Consider the following 16,675-nt stretch of genomic DNA (forward strand, 5'->3'; position numbering starts at 1 on the left):
CTGCCCACTTAGTAAGTGGACGGCGGTCAAAGTTTTTAAAATGTGTGAACGTGTTTAAAAACTCAAATGAACTTGGTGAGCTGAAATTTGATGCCACACAACACTTTCCAGGTGTCCCTCGATGCAGTTCTCAAGCACAGATGCAATGCAAACATAGATTCCTCGTGGGAAAGCATATGCTTTTCTTAGAAAATATTCAGAAACCATCTTTATTCTTGTGCTTGCGTCTTTACGCGTATTTCTTTTTTCAGTTCGGGTTTCCTACCAGACCAATGGAATAATCCTTTTTTGATACTCATGTCACCCATCATGTGACGCATCGGAAATATCCGTTTCCCGGTCTATCCTGTCGAACTAACGATACACCCCTTTGCGATGCTTAATGTCACCCATCATATGACACATTAGAGTTGTCCGTTTCCTGATGGATTTTAATAATTCCCGTAGATCTATGGTTCCTAACCTTACGGTTCAAGTGCACACATTTTAAATATCTTAATTTCAATAAAAATAAATTACTCAAAAAAAAAGAAAATAGTCTATTTAGCAACATCCCTCTGGCTTCTAAACAGTTGTCCTCAACTGTAGTGCTTGTACATATCCTTCCAGAATCTAGGGATAAGTTGCTAGCTCGGTCATCCATTGAGCATCTAGAGTAGAATATTTCTTGAACTTTACCAAGTACTTCCGTGTAATCTTCCCAGACTTGAGTGGTTGCTCCTGATGATGAATGATTTGCTCCGGTTGGAGTATTTCTTCCGTTTCCTCAACCTCAAGAGGTTCCTCAGCAATGCCTGACTTGGAGGTGGTCCCACATATGGCCGGAGTAAACTAGCATGGAAAGCATTGTGGATCTTCCAATTAGATGGTAGCTCTAATCGGACCGTCACATCGTTCACTTGGTCAATTATCTTAAACGGCCCACAATATCGATTGGAAAATTTTACCACTTTCCCTCTTTGAGTTGCTTGTTTCTTTAGCCTTGCCTTCTCAAACTTGGGTAAGACTAATTGACCGACTGTTAAGTCCAGATTCCTTCTGTGCTTGTCCGTAGCTTTCTTATGTTTTTCTTAAGAGCGCAAAATTGCTCTCTTAACTTGCCAGTAGGTCGTGTCCAAATCTCGGACAAACTCTGCTATAAAAATCTTATCCTTAGTGACAAGGATCGGTGGAAGCAAAGGCTTACCATAAAGAATCTCAAAAGGTGCTTTCCCCTTAGACGAATGCTTCTCCCAGTCAGACTGTCTTTCTAACACATAAGATTTCAGCATATCCAATAGTGTGGAATTAGGGATCTCACTCTACCCATCTGTTTGAGGATGATAAAAAGAAGAGAAATTCAACTTCGTGCCAAGGTTATCAAACAAGGCACGCCAAAAGTTTCCTATCATGGGAGGATCTCGATCACTCACAATAGACTTGGGCGTCCCATGATGCTTAAAGATCTATGCTAGAAAAATCCTAGCCATATGATCCGCTTTGATCATTTTCTTGACTGGAATAAAGTGAACTTGCTTTCTAAATCTCTCCACAATGGTCCAGATCGCATCGTCTCCTGTCCGAGTCTTTGGGGAGAGGACACTGCTGAAGATTGCACTGTAGGTGAAGAAGTTGTCGCGTGTAGGAGTAGAGAGACATCATGAGCTGGGTCATCCACTTTGAGAGCGAAATCTTTGTGTTGTAACCCGCTTTGAAGAAGCTTGGTGAAGTGTAGTACAGTAGACACAAAGGATAACTTTGGCTTGGTCGGAGAGTCAAACACAGATGGGGTTGAGGTTGATGTGTGTGGGAACAATGTAGATCTTTAACATTGGCTGCTGGCTCAGGTGGCTCATTGGGCTCAGACATTGTAGAAAATTTGGATGAGGGTGTATCCTCAGGCAAAGGTTGAATAGAGACTCCATAAGAAGGCATAGAATTGGTAGCTTCCAGCCACTACAATAGATCTTCGTCTAATCCGTCAGGCGGAGTAGGCTGTTCCGATTCAAGGTTGGTTTCCACTGACAAAGAACTATGCTTCACTACGGGATCCATGCCTCCTTCTTGGCGAATGGGTTGCATTGGGGTGCTAGGAGTACGTATCCCCTATGTATCCGCATGGCATCGTTTCCCCAATCATGAAGTGCTTTAGTGTGTCTCAGCCATGGTCTACTGATGAGCAAAGGAAATTCTCCCTCAACCTGGGGAAGACGAACCACAACAAAATTTAAGCTAAAGGTGAAGACTTGTACCTGCAGAGGCACCTTGTCCACTATGCCCACTGGGTAGACTGTCCTCTGGTCAGCCAATGTAACTGTGAAGGGAGCAGGGCGAGTAGGCTGTAGACCTAAAGCCAACATAGTGAATTCGGGCATCAGGTTGATGCCATATCCACCATCCACTATCACACCTAAGAATTGACGCCCCAAGACAGACACGGTGAGACGAGGGCTTCTATAATCATGAAGGGGAGCAACGGGATGGGATATAATATAGGACTTTGATGGTTGCACTGGGAGGTGCCCGCCACTAGGACCTCCTCCGGGCTAAAGTGATTGAATAACTACAAGGGTGTCACTTTGAAAACTCGCATCTAGCCGCAACATGTCATAGAGCGACACTTGTTGGAAGGTGTTCTTCAAGATTGTCTCTATTGTAAGGTGTTCTTTTTCTACCATTGGTTTCTCTTGTACCTTGATCTGCTGTAGATTGGCAACTGCTTCCAAGAAAGCTTCATCAATATCAGAGAGCAAAGATTTGGATCCTTGCTTGACACTAGGGGATGGCTTGTCATCAGCTAAAAGCGGGGTATCTACTGGTGGGAGAATGTGTGGGGGAGTTGAACTTGCTGGAATGCTAAGATCGAGAGCGGCCCTCCGGCCTGAGTGAGGACACCCGCTGTCTCCTCTACCAGCTTGAGGAGCAACCACATGGGCAGAAGGGGGCGACTGGGGGATGGTGTTAATTGCTATTAGATTGATCTTGGGAAAGATAAACTCATTTTGGCTTTGACTTGGGCTCAAAGACGTGGATGCACGTACGTTGGGACAATCCTTATTGTAGTGATCCTTCGCTTCAGGGCAATGTCGGCAGGGAGGGGACCCTTTTGGCAGGGGGCATTTGCTTTGGTAATGTCCATATTTTCCGCATTTGTAGCACAAAATGGTCCATTCAATGGGCGAGGTGGTCCTTGATCTGGGTGCATGGAGTTGGAGGTAGAGGTGTAGAAGCTTTGAGGGGATGAGGGAGTATGGGCATGATAAAATCTCAAAGAGAAAAGTGCTCTGCATACTTTGCATAGGAGGGGCTGTCAGCAAAGGTGGCATGTGGTTTGGATGGCCATAGGGAGAAACCATGTTGGATGCAAGTGGTGGCCCCTGTTGAAGAGTAGGACCAAGACTTTGTTGTATTTGTCGCAATCCCTTGAGGTAGTGGAAATCCTTGTCCTCATGTCCAGACTTTTCACAAAAGTGGCAATAAGCCCGAAAGGGTCATTCATGTGGAGGGTGCCCTGGCAAACGGCATGAGCTACACCAAACCATAGCCTTAGTCTCCTGCTGAGACTTGAGACTTGAGCTCAAGTCTCCTGCTGAGACTTGAGCTCTTCTAGCTCGCGCTTGATCTGTTCCAAAGCCTCGTGATGTGGAGGCTTCTCCTGTCTAAGAGAGGACCTCTCCTCTTGACGAGCTCACTGTAACTTTAGGGCTTCCAGTTCACTGTGTAAAGAAGTCAAGGGGTCAGATGGAGTTTCCAAGAGTACAGTGGCAGTTTCTACCTGAGCAGAGTCGGTAAACAGCTTTGTTGCCCCCTCTAACCTAGTAGCAGCAGCAACAAACTCCTCCAGAGTGGCTTCAAGTCGGAGACCCTCTTTGAGTTTTTGTTGAGAAGTCTTAGGAAGAGCCTTCTCTACACATGACCATAAATTCACCTGGTTGTTGAGGAAGCTTGGCGACCAAAGACTCAGTTTTGGTCATGAGTTTTGCAAAAGTCTCTTTGGGCTGGAGTATCAAGTTGGCCAACTCATCCAGAACCTTCTCTTGGAAATCCCATGATCTGAAAGCTTCACAAAACTATTGTCTTAACATGGCCCAAGTAGTAAAGTGGTTTTATGCAAACTAACTGTACCATTTATCTGCTAAGCCATCCAAGGTGGATGGGAAGAGTACTAAGTAGGCATCTTCTAGGTTGAGGCCACGACCCCTGCAGAGGGAAATAAATCTTGTGAGCTCCTCCATGGCTGTCTGTGCAGGAGCCTGTTGCTCAAGAGTTTGTTGTAACATAGTGGGTGACACACATACACACGCACATTGTAATATGCTCGCAGACCAACCATAAAGGAGCCAACCGGTTTTTTTTTGGCTATCAGTTTAATATCTGATATGTGGTCCATCGGGCCAACTGGTTGAGGGAATGGAGGTACCTGCGGGGGAAGATAAGCGTAATGGGGCCGGTGGACTTCTACTTGGACGAAGGGTTGACGCTTTTTGTGGTAGAACTTCAGAGGACTTAGTAGTGGGATTTGTCGCTCTTTTGACTACCTTGTGTGTGTCATGTACTAACCAAAAGCCACCCCAAGCTTTGGACACGAAGACCTTTAACTTATTGAACACTGGTCCAGACTCCACTAGACCAGGGTGAGTGACTAGACCACTTGGCTAGACCTGGACGAGAGAGGACTAGACCAGGACGAGAGACTAGACAAGCAAGTCTAGAACTAAGCAGGTCGAGGTGAAACTAGACTAGACCAAGCTGAAGCAAGTCCAACCCAGTCAAAACCAACTGACCAATACAGAGATCTTAACCCAGGTAGCTCCTTGACTTGACTTTCGACGGAGTGAGACTTCAGTTGAGGTCCCACCTGGCGTACCAAAAATGAGAGCACTGGTAGCGGAGATAATGTGTTGTGCTCTCTACAGTGGATGCTCCTCAATGCAATGTGCGTGAGATCTCACTCCACAGAATGAAAACACAGAAGACAATGAATAACAGAGCAACAACACAAAGACTCAGCAGTGGAACTTGAATAGCATGAACATCGCCTAACTCAAAGAAACCAATACAGACTCTACCATGGCAGCACACTCAGCTCCAACCCAGAACCTCCGGGGAAAACGGGGGTGTCGAGGCTCAATTGTCCAAGGATGGTACAAACGTGATGTGCGTAAACTCAAGATGCTAGACTCAAGACGAATGACCCCACAAAGTAGATCAGCAGTCAGCGCAAAATTCGAAAATCCGTACAATTTGCCACGTCAGTAGGCTAGCGCAAAATCCGGAAATCCGTACTTCTATGTCACGTCATCAGTTGGTTATGCTGTTTTTTGTGTGTGTGAGGGTCGAGCTTTATTTTAATGCCTTTATGTCACTTGGGCCGTAATCTTATAAGTTGGTGGGAACTTCTTCCGCTTCCTCTTCTTCTATTGCTTCTGCTTCTGCTTCTTAGGGTTTAAGCCCCTCGGCCGTGATCTGAAGGTTGGCTCCGTTCTTTGTGACTTGACATGTCAATAGTTTGTGACACATAGCGATGTGTGTGGTCCTATGCAGACCAAGTCTCTAGGGGGTGCTAGATATTTTGTGACCTTCATAGATGATTCTATTAGGAAGATGTGGATCTATCCTTTGAAACATAAGGATGAGGTCTTCTCAACGTTCCAGAAGTTCCTAGCGCTAGTAGAAAATCAGTCTCACAAGAAGATTAAATAAAAGACCGTGGACTGGTAATTGTGGAAAATACGTCTCCAAAGAATTTACGGATTTTTGTGTGAAAAGAGGCATACTGCAGCAACTTACTGCACCTTACACAACAGAGTTGAGCGTATGAATAGAACAATCCAAGAGGGTCACAACTATGCTTTCCATGGCAAATTTGAATCAGGGTTTTTGGGCAGAAGTTGTATTGACATCTATGCACATAATTGGTCACCTAGCATATTATTGAACTATGAGATTCCAAAAGAGTTATGGTCTTAGAAGAAACCACACTACGATCATTTGCGTGACTTTCGTTGTGAGGCATATGCACATGTGCCAAAAGAGCTTTGCAAGAAGTTGGGCTCAAAGTCACACAAGTATACTTTCATGGAATATGGTGCATATGGAGAGATGGGATATCGTCTCTGGCACTCGAAATCTCGAAAAATTATTTGTATTTCACACATAATCTTCTATGAGTCAAAGATGTACAAACAACTTAAAATAGAGGTTGAGTATAGAAAGGTCACATTTGAGGATGTCGCCTCAAAGGTAGTTAAATTAACTGAGGGAGCTAGTGATGTAGCTTCGACTAGCAATGCTCCAGAGAGAGCGGAGAGCAGTAGGTAGGTCTTGAGACGATCTAGTAGGATCTCACACTCGCCTAAGCGGTTTCAACCAGGTGTGGACTACATTATGCTGACTAACTGCAATGAGCCTAGTTGCTTCCAGGAAGCTATAAAAATGGATGACAAGCTTAAGTGGGAGTAGGCTATAAGTAGCACATTGGAGTTGATTTTGATGAAATCTTTTTGTCGGTAGTCAAGATGACTACATTGCGGATAGTGCATGGATTTGCAATCATTGAAAACATGCAGCTTGTCCAGATAAATGTGAAGACCGCCTTTCTTCACGAGGATCTTGAAGAGGATGTATAAATTTAGCAATTTGAAGGGTTTGAGAAGCCAAGCAGAGAGGAGCTTGTATATAAACTCAAGAAGACGCTTTATGGTTTAAAGAAAGGCTCAAGGCAGTGGTATCAAAAGTTTGATGCTTTCATGAAGTCTCAAGGATTTAAAAGGAGTCAAGAGGATCACTGCTTGTATACAAAGAAACTCAATGATGGTTCACTAATCATTCTCATCTTGTATGTAGATGATATGCTTATTGCTGGAAAGTCCATTGAGAAAATTGCCAATCTAAAGAAGATATTAAGCAAGAATTTTTCCATGAAAGATTTGGGAAATGCCAATCATTTTCTTAATATGCGTATCAGGAGGGATCGGAAGCGTCGTATTCTTGAGTTGTCTCAAGAATCCTATATCGATTAGGTCTTACAACGTTTCAATATGCGGGGGGGAGACATTGAGTACCCCAATGCATGTATCTTTGAAACTTAGCAAGAAGGATGCTCCCAAATCGGATGTTGAGAGAGCAGAGATAGCTAAGGTGCCATATATTTCAGAGGTGGGCAATCTCATGTACGCTATGGTAGCTACAAAACGAGACATTGCATTTGGTCCAGTGAGAGTGGTGAGCCGATATACGGCTAATCCCGACAAGAAGCACTGGGAAGCAGTGAAGCATATCCTCAGGTACCTTGAAGGTACAACTAGCAAGTGTCTACGCTTTGGGAACAATGATGCATCTATTCTGGGTTACACGATACAGATTATGCGGGTTGTGCAGACAACAGAAGGTCTACTTCTGGCTATGTATTCATATTTATTGGAGGAGCCATTTCTTGGAGATCACATCTTGAGGATTGTACGTCCTCTTCCACTACAGAGTCTGAGTATGTTACAGCTTCATATGCAGTACATCTAGTGGGAGACTTGGAAATTCATTAGGTTCCAGTTTTGCATTGTGATAGTCAAAGTGCCATACCATTGGTGAAGAATCCTGTGTTTTCGAGGTGAGATTCCATCTCATTTGGGATTTCTTGACTGGCAAGTGTGCAGAGTTAGTCAAGGTTCACACAAATAACAACCCTGCAGACTTACAAAAGGCCTTAGCTTCAAAACGGTTTGCACACTGTATAGACTTGATGGGTGTAGGGTGAAGCTATTGGCATGCTTCACGGTTGTACAAGTTTTGTACATATTGACTTTAGTCATAGCCACTTATGACCACATTGGCCTTTAAGCGACAGATTAGTGGGATAAAGGCCGCCTTTAGTCGTCTACCCTCCTAAAACTATACCCACTAACTCATTAATTCCTAACCTTATCATTGTTTGATATTTAGAACAATAAGGAGTGTAGACGAATCCTCATAGAGACTCCACCAAATGGTGAGCTTATCTGCTTCTCCACCACACGAGCACGCACGTAGGCTCCTATCCGCACACGCTCTTGCACCCGCACTCTTCAATAAGCTGGAATATAAGAACACTAACGTGGAGGAGCTGATAGAACTGGAGGACTCAATGAGTCCAAATACTGCAGCCACATCAACGGGACGCAGCTCTTACTCTTTGCCCTTGCTTTTGTCTTGTGTAGCGTGGGACTTACCTCGGCTGCATGCTAGGCACTTATTATAGTGGAGATCAGATTCTTGTGAATTTGCTAACCTTTGTCGGATACGCTAATAAATAGTAAGTGGTCCAAATCAGCCTCCATGTTCGACTTTCGTTGATGAGAGCCGAACATGGTTTGATTTCAGCCAGTGAATGGAGAGGTGGATGTGGTTTAGGTTTTCGATTGCTTGCAAGATGCAGAGGCCAAAAACAGAAATCATAGAAATCAAGCAAGCAAGAGTGGGGTTGAATTGTAGAGGGCATAGCAATTGCTATGGGCAATTTTCCTCTCTAACTTCTTTCTGCGCCGTTAGGGCGTCGGAATGTTTTTTAGAAGTGTGTTAATCCTATTTCTAAGTATTTCCAAGTGTTGCAGAGACTCATTAAATTTTGTAGCAGGCTGCAAGTGATCTATTGTCAGCAAATGTCTCCCGAGAAGATTTAGTTTCTAGGTTCTTGGTATATATTCTAAAGCAATGGCGGACAGGCTTGTTTGATCATAGCTTGTCTTTTCTGCAGCTCAGTCAAGTACCTCAGCATGGTACATAGTGATACCGGATGCAAGGGACGAGGTGATCAAGTCATGGATTAATGTGTTATGCAGGAGAGCCACTGTTTCAGTGGCTTATCAGTTCATCAAGTTTGGCTTTCACACCTAGATTCTGTTCCTGTAGCATCCATTGAATTTGCATGTTCAGAAGACGTCTGTAAGCTCATGAAGCCATTGTGGGGTGCAAGGGACAAGGTGATCAAGAGACGGCATTCATTAATCTGTTATGCATGAGAGACCTTTTTCAATGGCTCTTCATTTCATCAAATTTGGCTTGCACACCTCGATTCTGTTCCTGTAGCATCCATTGAATTTGCATGCTCAGAAGATGTCATGAAGCCATTGGCTGCTGATGTTTCCATTCAGTCATCTAGCATACATTTTTTTGCTGTTAGATACCACAAGAAGTTTTGGACAAATTCTCACAATAATTCCCACATTGTGACTTACCTCAACATCATGAGCTTTTGTGAGGGAGGCACGGCATACCTAGCTAGGTACGATTAGGGGCAGGAGACCGCCGCCGCCCCCACCGGGCTGGCGGTCCCCTGCCCCCAATCGTACCTAGCTAGGTATGCGGTGCCTCTCGAACAGAAGCTCATGATGTTATTCATTGTGTGAAAAACACTGGAAAAGACTCCGTTTTCCTACATGAGAAAATTTCTAAATCTTCTTGTGCGTAAGCATTTTTTGTTATTAGCACGAGACAAGCCAATACTTTTTTTTACCGAGAAAAAGATCCTTCTATTAGTTAATGAAACTGCCCATAGGGCTAGAGACAAGCCAATACTTGATACTGCCCATATTGAGGACTTTCACAAACTATTCAAAAAAGGAAAGATCAATGTTTTAGCACTCTCTTCTTCATGTCCTATGTCGTGTTCTTTGGCTATTTTCTAATCTATAATTTAAGATGACCATAGCATAGGCATCATTTTCAAGGCATTTAGAAAACATGCAAAATACTTTTAAATGAGCAAGTCGAATATCTCGAATTCGGGACATTGGAGAAGGCGACTTGAGGTAAAGGAGACACTTAAGAGTCCACAAATCTTATTAGGGGTAAGCAACTTGAAGAAAATGATGCTCAACGTATAGCTTTTGTGGTAAAATTATAATACAATAGTTTCTCAAAATACCTTCTTAAAGGTACATGGAAGTCCCAGCTGGTGTTCATTGGAGATTTGCCCAAATTTGTTGGCTACCTACTACAAGAGCAATAATTCATGAATATTTGGTTTATGACAATAGGTATTGGGATCAAATGGTAGCTCATCTTTTGGATTATTTTGCCTATGCTCTTACTAAAAGCAAGAGATGTCAATCAATTTTTGGGTTACTAGAGGAGGAACATTTGCGATACACCTTACAGGATCAAAAGGCTATAGAAATTTTACATAGTGGAAGTGTTGCTCACATTTTAAAAATATTTTGCAAAAACAATATACAACATGAGAATCAATCGTCAAGCTTTTCGAGGATGAACTAGCATGCACATATACTTGTATCCTTTTTTCGGATTTGAATTGGTTGTAAGTCAACTTCCACTAGCCTTTCTTTCCTTGCAAGTACACCTTCACATTGTTGTAGTTGAATGTTGATTATCTTGTTGAATATGCTCTGCAACATATATAGCATAGAGCAAGATCGATTTATTTGATTTAGAAAATTTTTACAGATGTTACATGGCACAAAATTGTGATGACAAGGCTAGTAGCCTAATAAAGAAGTAGCCATTGAACTTAAAGACCCACAATACATTTACAACATGAATAGTGTAGCATTAATATCAACTTTTTTTAAGAAAAGGAACTTGATCCTACAACATAGTCTAATGATAGTCACATCATAAAAAATTTTATGGGGCAAGGGAACCTTGAGCTGGGATTTGTATTATGAATCCAACTATATGTCATCTATCGATTCAAAAAGCTACCATTAGGCTTAGGGCTACACAGATTTTTGAAAACAATATTGATTAAAATATAAAAGAAAGAGATAGATAGGAGTAACCTTTATGTTGAAGTCTTCTTTTGCACTTGCTTCCATAAAATCTACACCCAGCTGTTTAGCCCTCTCAATTCCTTCTTCAACAGAAACTTTTCTAAAATATTCAAGTTGTAAAGAGAAATATCGATAACTTGTATGATCCATAATAACATGGTGAAGTCTAATAAGGATTGTTTAAAAAGTTGGATGCTATTTGGAGGTATAATTTTGAGGATGGATTTATCCACCCTTCACATTACGTTCTTTGTCAAGTGGATGCAATAGTTTTTTCCTAATTTGTGTTAAAGAAATATATTGCAAGAGATAACTATAGGAAACAACTAATGAAACATTTTTTGCTAGTTTGTTTTAATGAAACGTGTACAGGCGAGAGTTTTTGCCTACTTTGGGTTGAACAAAATATCTTTAGGTAACTATATCCACAATATTCTATTTCTAAGTGAACTTTCCAAATGAAGAGATCTAGGGTGAAGGAGCGAATTGAGTATAGTTAAAATATAAGAGCCAATAGAGCGAAATTTAAAGGCCATCTTGTGCTAAGATCACTAATTTTGAAGAAAAATGATGTAAAGAAAGCTCATGTCAAGATCTCTTCATACCAAACCCTATCCACTTCATGAATCCCTAGTAGTTCGATGATAAATTAAAAAACAATTTAACATCTCGTTGTTTTAGACCCTCTCTACCTATTGGCTCCATTACCCTAGTATAAGCTTTTGGATATTAAGCAAAAGATGAAGAAGAGAAGCTAGGTGACTAGCTGTCCCTAGTTTTGGGTACAATCACATGAAAACTTGTACTTAGTTAGCCTTAAAGCTAAAGATTATTTGTTAATTTTTGTAAACATCTCTTTTTTCCTCAATAAATTTTCATGAAGTGGGAATTGGATCCATGCATAATCTTTCAAAGTCTTGCCTTTATCTCTTCCAAGGAGATGAAGGTTTTGTTTCAACACAAGGTTTTATGGAATGGCTTGCAAGAAAACTACATAATAATAACGTGCACTTGAGAAGCGAGCTACATTGCAAATGCATTTGTTTTATAGCTATGAAGTCAAAATATCTACATATTGAAACTAGATATTTATAAAAAGTGTCACCACATATCCATGAACTAAAGGATACCTCATATTGACCAAGTCAACCATATTTCCTACTAAAAGAACTATGACATCTTTTCCACGCTCGTTTCGCAACTCCTCAATCCATTTGGACGCGCTTTCAAAAGATGACCTATCTGTAAACTCATTAAAAGACACATCTCATGAGGAAGTTGTAAAAAAATGTGGGATTAGTACATCAAAGACTCATGGAAGTGTAATTGTTGTACCTGCCACGCTATAAACAACGATTCCCATAGAAGAATCTCGCATGTAACTTGGGATTATACATCGAAAATGCTCTTGGCCAGCAGTATCCCTACATGAAATAAGAATGAAGTTGTGGTGTTACTATATCATTTCCTCATTATAAATCAAGACCTAAAACCTTATTTATGTTGCTAGAAAATTGTTAGATGGATGCACTCACTACAATGATGCTTCTACCCACCAAATTTGTAGACGAATTGTGTGACCATTCTCAAGATGAATTGTTTTGCTTATGAAGTCAATGCCAATCGTTGCCTATAAAGACAAAATGTACCTTAATCTAGTGTTTGTATTGAAGATTGGTATAATGGAAAAAGTTAAAGAATTTATGAGAGAATTTAAGCTCAATAAATGCTAATCAAGATGTGAACAATAAATAGCATAATCCAAAATGAAAACTATGAATTGGTAAACATAAGCTCTTAATACTGTGTACATAAACACTTTGAGCGTTATATTTTCCCCCACATTTTGTATTTATTCGATGAAGCTCACAATTAAATGTATAGGTCTTGCTTAAACTGTAGCCAAATTATGAGATGAAAAGTATTGAGCATTTTTCCTACTAAAAAAAGGATAATATATTAACAAGCTGACAATAAGACTCGAGTTGAACATATCACCAAGTATGTGCCTCAAACGATTTTTGCATTTATTTTTATAGGAATCTATTGAGATGCTGTGGTGGGTTTCAGGTCAAAAACGGTAGAGGCGACACATGGTCATGTATCGACAAGGGCGAGAGAGAGAGAGAGAGAGAGAGAGAGAGAGAGAGAGAGAGAGAGAGAGAGATCCCATGTGTCAACGCCCAGGCAACTCAATGACAACTTTGTCTCTTTCTCTTGTGTGTAGGTGATTGTGATGCGGGGAGCATGGACATCGCCATCGAGGCACCCCAAGAGGATCTGCACAGTTGGATCTCACTGATGGTCACGCAGAGAGAGAGAGAGAGAGAGAGAGAGAGAGAGAGAGAGAGAGAGAGAGAGAGAGAGAGAGATGCAAGGACAACATGAGCTGGGAGAGCAAGTTAGGGTAGTCGAGCTTGCGATCAATGTGCAAAGCAGGGATCGCGTGAAGGGACTCAAGATTTGGAGAGCGTGTGAACTAGGGTAGAAGGCTACGACTTTGCATTGCAAAAATGTGAGGGACGGAATCTGTGTTGTAATTAATTAATGAACTGATGGTAGACCCACTATGTACTATTTAATGAAGCTATAAAGCTATTTTCTCAAAACTCTCATGAAATGTTGAGGAAATGGCTTCCTATATGTTTGTTGATCTTGATTAGCTAAAAAGCTTCACCTTAAAAAACCAATATCGAACTCCTAAAGCATAATGGGGCAAATTTTGGCTCTTTCAAAGCTCTTTCAAACAAACAAGTAATGCTGTTTTAGTGAAAAGTTATGCTCCAAAGTGAGTCTCTATATAGGTCATAACCAAGAAAAGACGTAAATTTTGGGGGGTTCAATTTTACATAAATCTTGTTCGATTTAAAAAAATTTCATGGTACAAATTTCAAAAATCCAAAATACATCTTATATAACCATGTAAATAAGATTGTAGATCTCCCAATGGTGCCTACTCAACTAGTCAAATATATAGATGCTCTCAATTTTGTGACTACTGTCATAAATTGAGAAAGAAAAATAAGTGCAGCTCGGCAATGTAGATTCTGTACTTTGGAAATTTATTAACACAACATTTTGAGTTCGTTTTGCATAGATTAAGTGGATATGTATCCAAATAAAGGAGTACATAACAAACATGTTAACTTGGTCTATGATTAAATGTGCAATAGGGCACCCAGCCATGGTCGGTGGCCCAATTAAAGAAAATCTAGGCAAATTCATTGGGCACTCAACTTTTTCCTCCCTCATGCATTGCTCTATCTTGGATGTTTGCATGCCTTGCTAACATGTTTATAGAGGGCCAAATGGAGAACACGAAACTATTGCGCTCTCCCTCTGCCTTTTGGTGGAGTTGAGCAACTAGGGCAAATGAAAGGCTAGGCTAACACACATCTACCCTTTTGGTCTCTTTTTCTTGTGCCAACACTCTCTCTCTCTCTCTCTCTCTCTCTCTCGCACACACATATTATATCGTGCATTTCCACCTTTTGACTTGAAGCATTCAGAAAATAAGTTATACACTTTTGCTAAAGGTTTGGTACTTAAAACACTTCATATCAAAAATCATTTGCACTGAGTAGGGTAATAGTTAGTCTAGATGTTTTTAGGTTTGACATGGATAACAACTAGTAAGCTCTGCATCACTTGTGATATATATTCAAACCTAATTTCTCCAGTATTCGTTTATATCGACATTGAAGATGAAGATAAAAGACATCTACTTCCAAAATTTGAAGTTCATGTCCTATAAGATAATTAAAATGCATCTACTATTCTTACTTAGAAGTACAAGCCTTTGAAAGACAAACAAGTGATAAAATCATCAGGCCTGCCAGACATAGTAGAAATTTATTTTGACGTGTAATTTTTCAAGCCCTCTTTCATATGTTTTGTGTAATGCGATCAACTTATATATTTTGTCATATATAACGTTAACTCAAGGGTATAAAACACAAAAAATGATAGGCAATTTTGAGATTCTAAGAGTCAAATGACATGAGTTTTTCTTTAAGCACTTGTTTTGATAGGCAAAATAGCCCTTGACAAAAACAAATAGGTGTCATTTTAAGGCCTTGATTTGAGTGTAGATCCCAGTTTAAAAGCTCTACATCTTTAAGATAAAAAAAACAAACAAACATGAGCACAGAGAATTGAATTAAAATAGCACCTCTAAGCTCTAGCTCTCTAAGCTTTAGATCCCACTTTAAAAATTCTACATCTTTAACTCCATAGCTCCCTCTACAAATTTAAAACTCTAGATCCCTAAGCTATAAATCCCACTTTAAAGGCTCTAAAATTCTAAGCTCTATAACTCTAGCGCCTCAGAGAGACCCTTCCTTTACCTGTGAGTCTATGTAATCTTTTTTTTTTTTTTAATTCAAATTTTTACCTTCTTAAAAAAAAAAACTCTAAGTCCTCATTAGAGACCTTACCTTAAAAGTTATGCATCTTTATGTTCCAAACTTAACTTTAAAATCTTTAAAAATAAAAATAAAATATCGCTAAAGATTAAAGCTCCAAAGGATAGATCCCTTCCTTATAATTGTAAATAGCAAAAATGACAACTTTAGCCTATCACGTCAAGTTCCAAAAGATAAAAGAACTTTTTAAAATGAAAAGGTGGATGAAAGAACTTCTCGAAATGAAAAGGTGACTCTTCTGATTTTTGGAGCCACCCAATAGTTAAGTTTATCATTTAACCTATAAAACTTACAAAGTTTCATGCTTTCAAAGATTTTTTTTTTGATAAATGAGCATTCATTTCCTATTTCAAAACTAAAAACATGCTCATCATTAACTTTACACACTCTTCATTTAAAAGAGTGACCGCTATTTTATTTCAATCAATCATTTTTTTTTCCTATGAAAAATGTTTGAAAATACAACTCTATTTTAGTCAGCAAGAAGAGAAGCATCTCTATAGCCTTTGCCCTTTGGGAAGGGAAAAAAAGTTTTGTGCTAACTCTTTTGAGGTCTGGAGTTATATGTCCTTTGAACATGTAAAAGTGTTCTTTTGTGTATAATTTATGTATTTTTAAATGAAAACACACAGTAGAGGAATTTTATTGTGTAAACCGATCTTTGACCCTTCTTCCCCCTTTCTTTCATGTGGATGCGTATGTCCTCGAGTGGGAGCAATGCTTGAATGAATGGTATCTCTTGCGATGTGGATGTAGGATGATGGGGAAAGACCCGTGTCCTAGAGGTAAGCACGCCTCATTGAAAAAGAGGAAGGGGGGGGGGGGGGGGGGGGGGGCAATTCTATGTCCCCAGCCTCAGCATGCTAGCTATATTGCAAATTTGCATACGTTTAGCTAATTGATGTCGAACACGATAGTAAGGTCATCATTGAAGTGGATGGAGGCATTCATTGCATGAGAGGGGGGGGGGGGATCTTGCCAAAAAAAAAAGAGCCAAGAAATAGAGGTTGCTAAAAATAGGGTAGAGGACTCAGGAGTGACAGACGAGATAGCTATTTGCCCACAGCAAAGATGGCAAGCCTAAGCGTAAAAGACAGACGCTGACAATATCTCTCTCTTCACTTCTCACACGCGCGAGCGCTCACACAGAGTTTGTAATGCACCTCATAATCAGTGTCGAATCTTTCAAAGACGAATCTGGTGATGATGCTGGTCTTGCCGACGGACTGGTCTCCCAGAAATACAACCTTGTGCTTAGGAATGGGAACAGGCAGCAGACGGGCCATTGCCATTTGCACTCACAAGGTAGAGAGGGATCGCTCTGCTTTAGTAGAGAGAATAGCGTTGGTACTCTTGAGAAAGTATATTCCTTCTACGATTAGCGCTTGCGTCGAAGAGCTGCAACTTCTTGGGGTGTGTTCACACACTACCTCAAAGCCACCAAAATAAACAGTGCTTGCAATACCAAAAAAAAAAACAAAACATAGCTCTTGCGTCCTGACATCTATC

At 40.6% G+C, this 16,675-nt stretch overlaps 1 protein-coding gene across 1 annotated transcript; it reads right to left on the reverse strand.

The window, feature by feature from the left end:
* Positions 1-9,746: 9,746 nt before the first annotated feature.
* On the reverse strand, positions 9,747-16,458 carry LOC147429277 (ras-related protein RABH1d-like). Its single transcript, XM_086495168.1, has 6 exons — positions 16,330-16,458; positions 12,299-12,372; positions 12,078-12,166; positions 11,873-11,984; positions 10,752-10,842; positions 9,747-10,358 (listed from the first exon to the last, which is right to left on the reverse strand). The coding sequence occupies exons 1-6, from the start codon at positions 16,456-16,458 to the stop codon at positions 10,224-10,226; spliced, it is 630 nt and encodes a 209-aa protein (XP_086351294.1). The 3' UTR covers positions 9,747-10,223.
* Positions 16,459-16,675: the final 217 nt, after the last annotated feature.

Source organism: Adiantum capillus-veneris, chromosome 22 (genome assembly GCF_014529385.1).
Source record: "Adiantum capillus-veneris isolate H3 chromosome 22, ASM1452938v2, whole genome shotgun sequence".
NCBI classification, from domain to species: Eukaryota; Viridiplantae; Streptophyta; class Polypodiopsida; order Polypodiales; family Pteridaceae; genus Adiantum; species Adiantum capillus-veneris.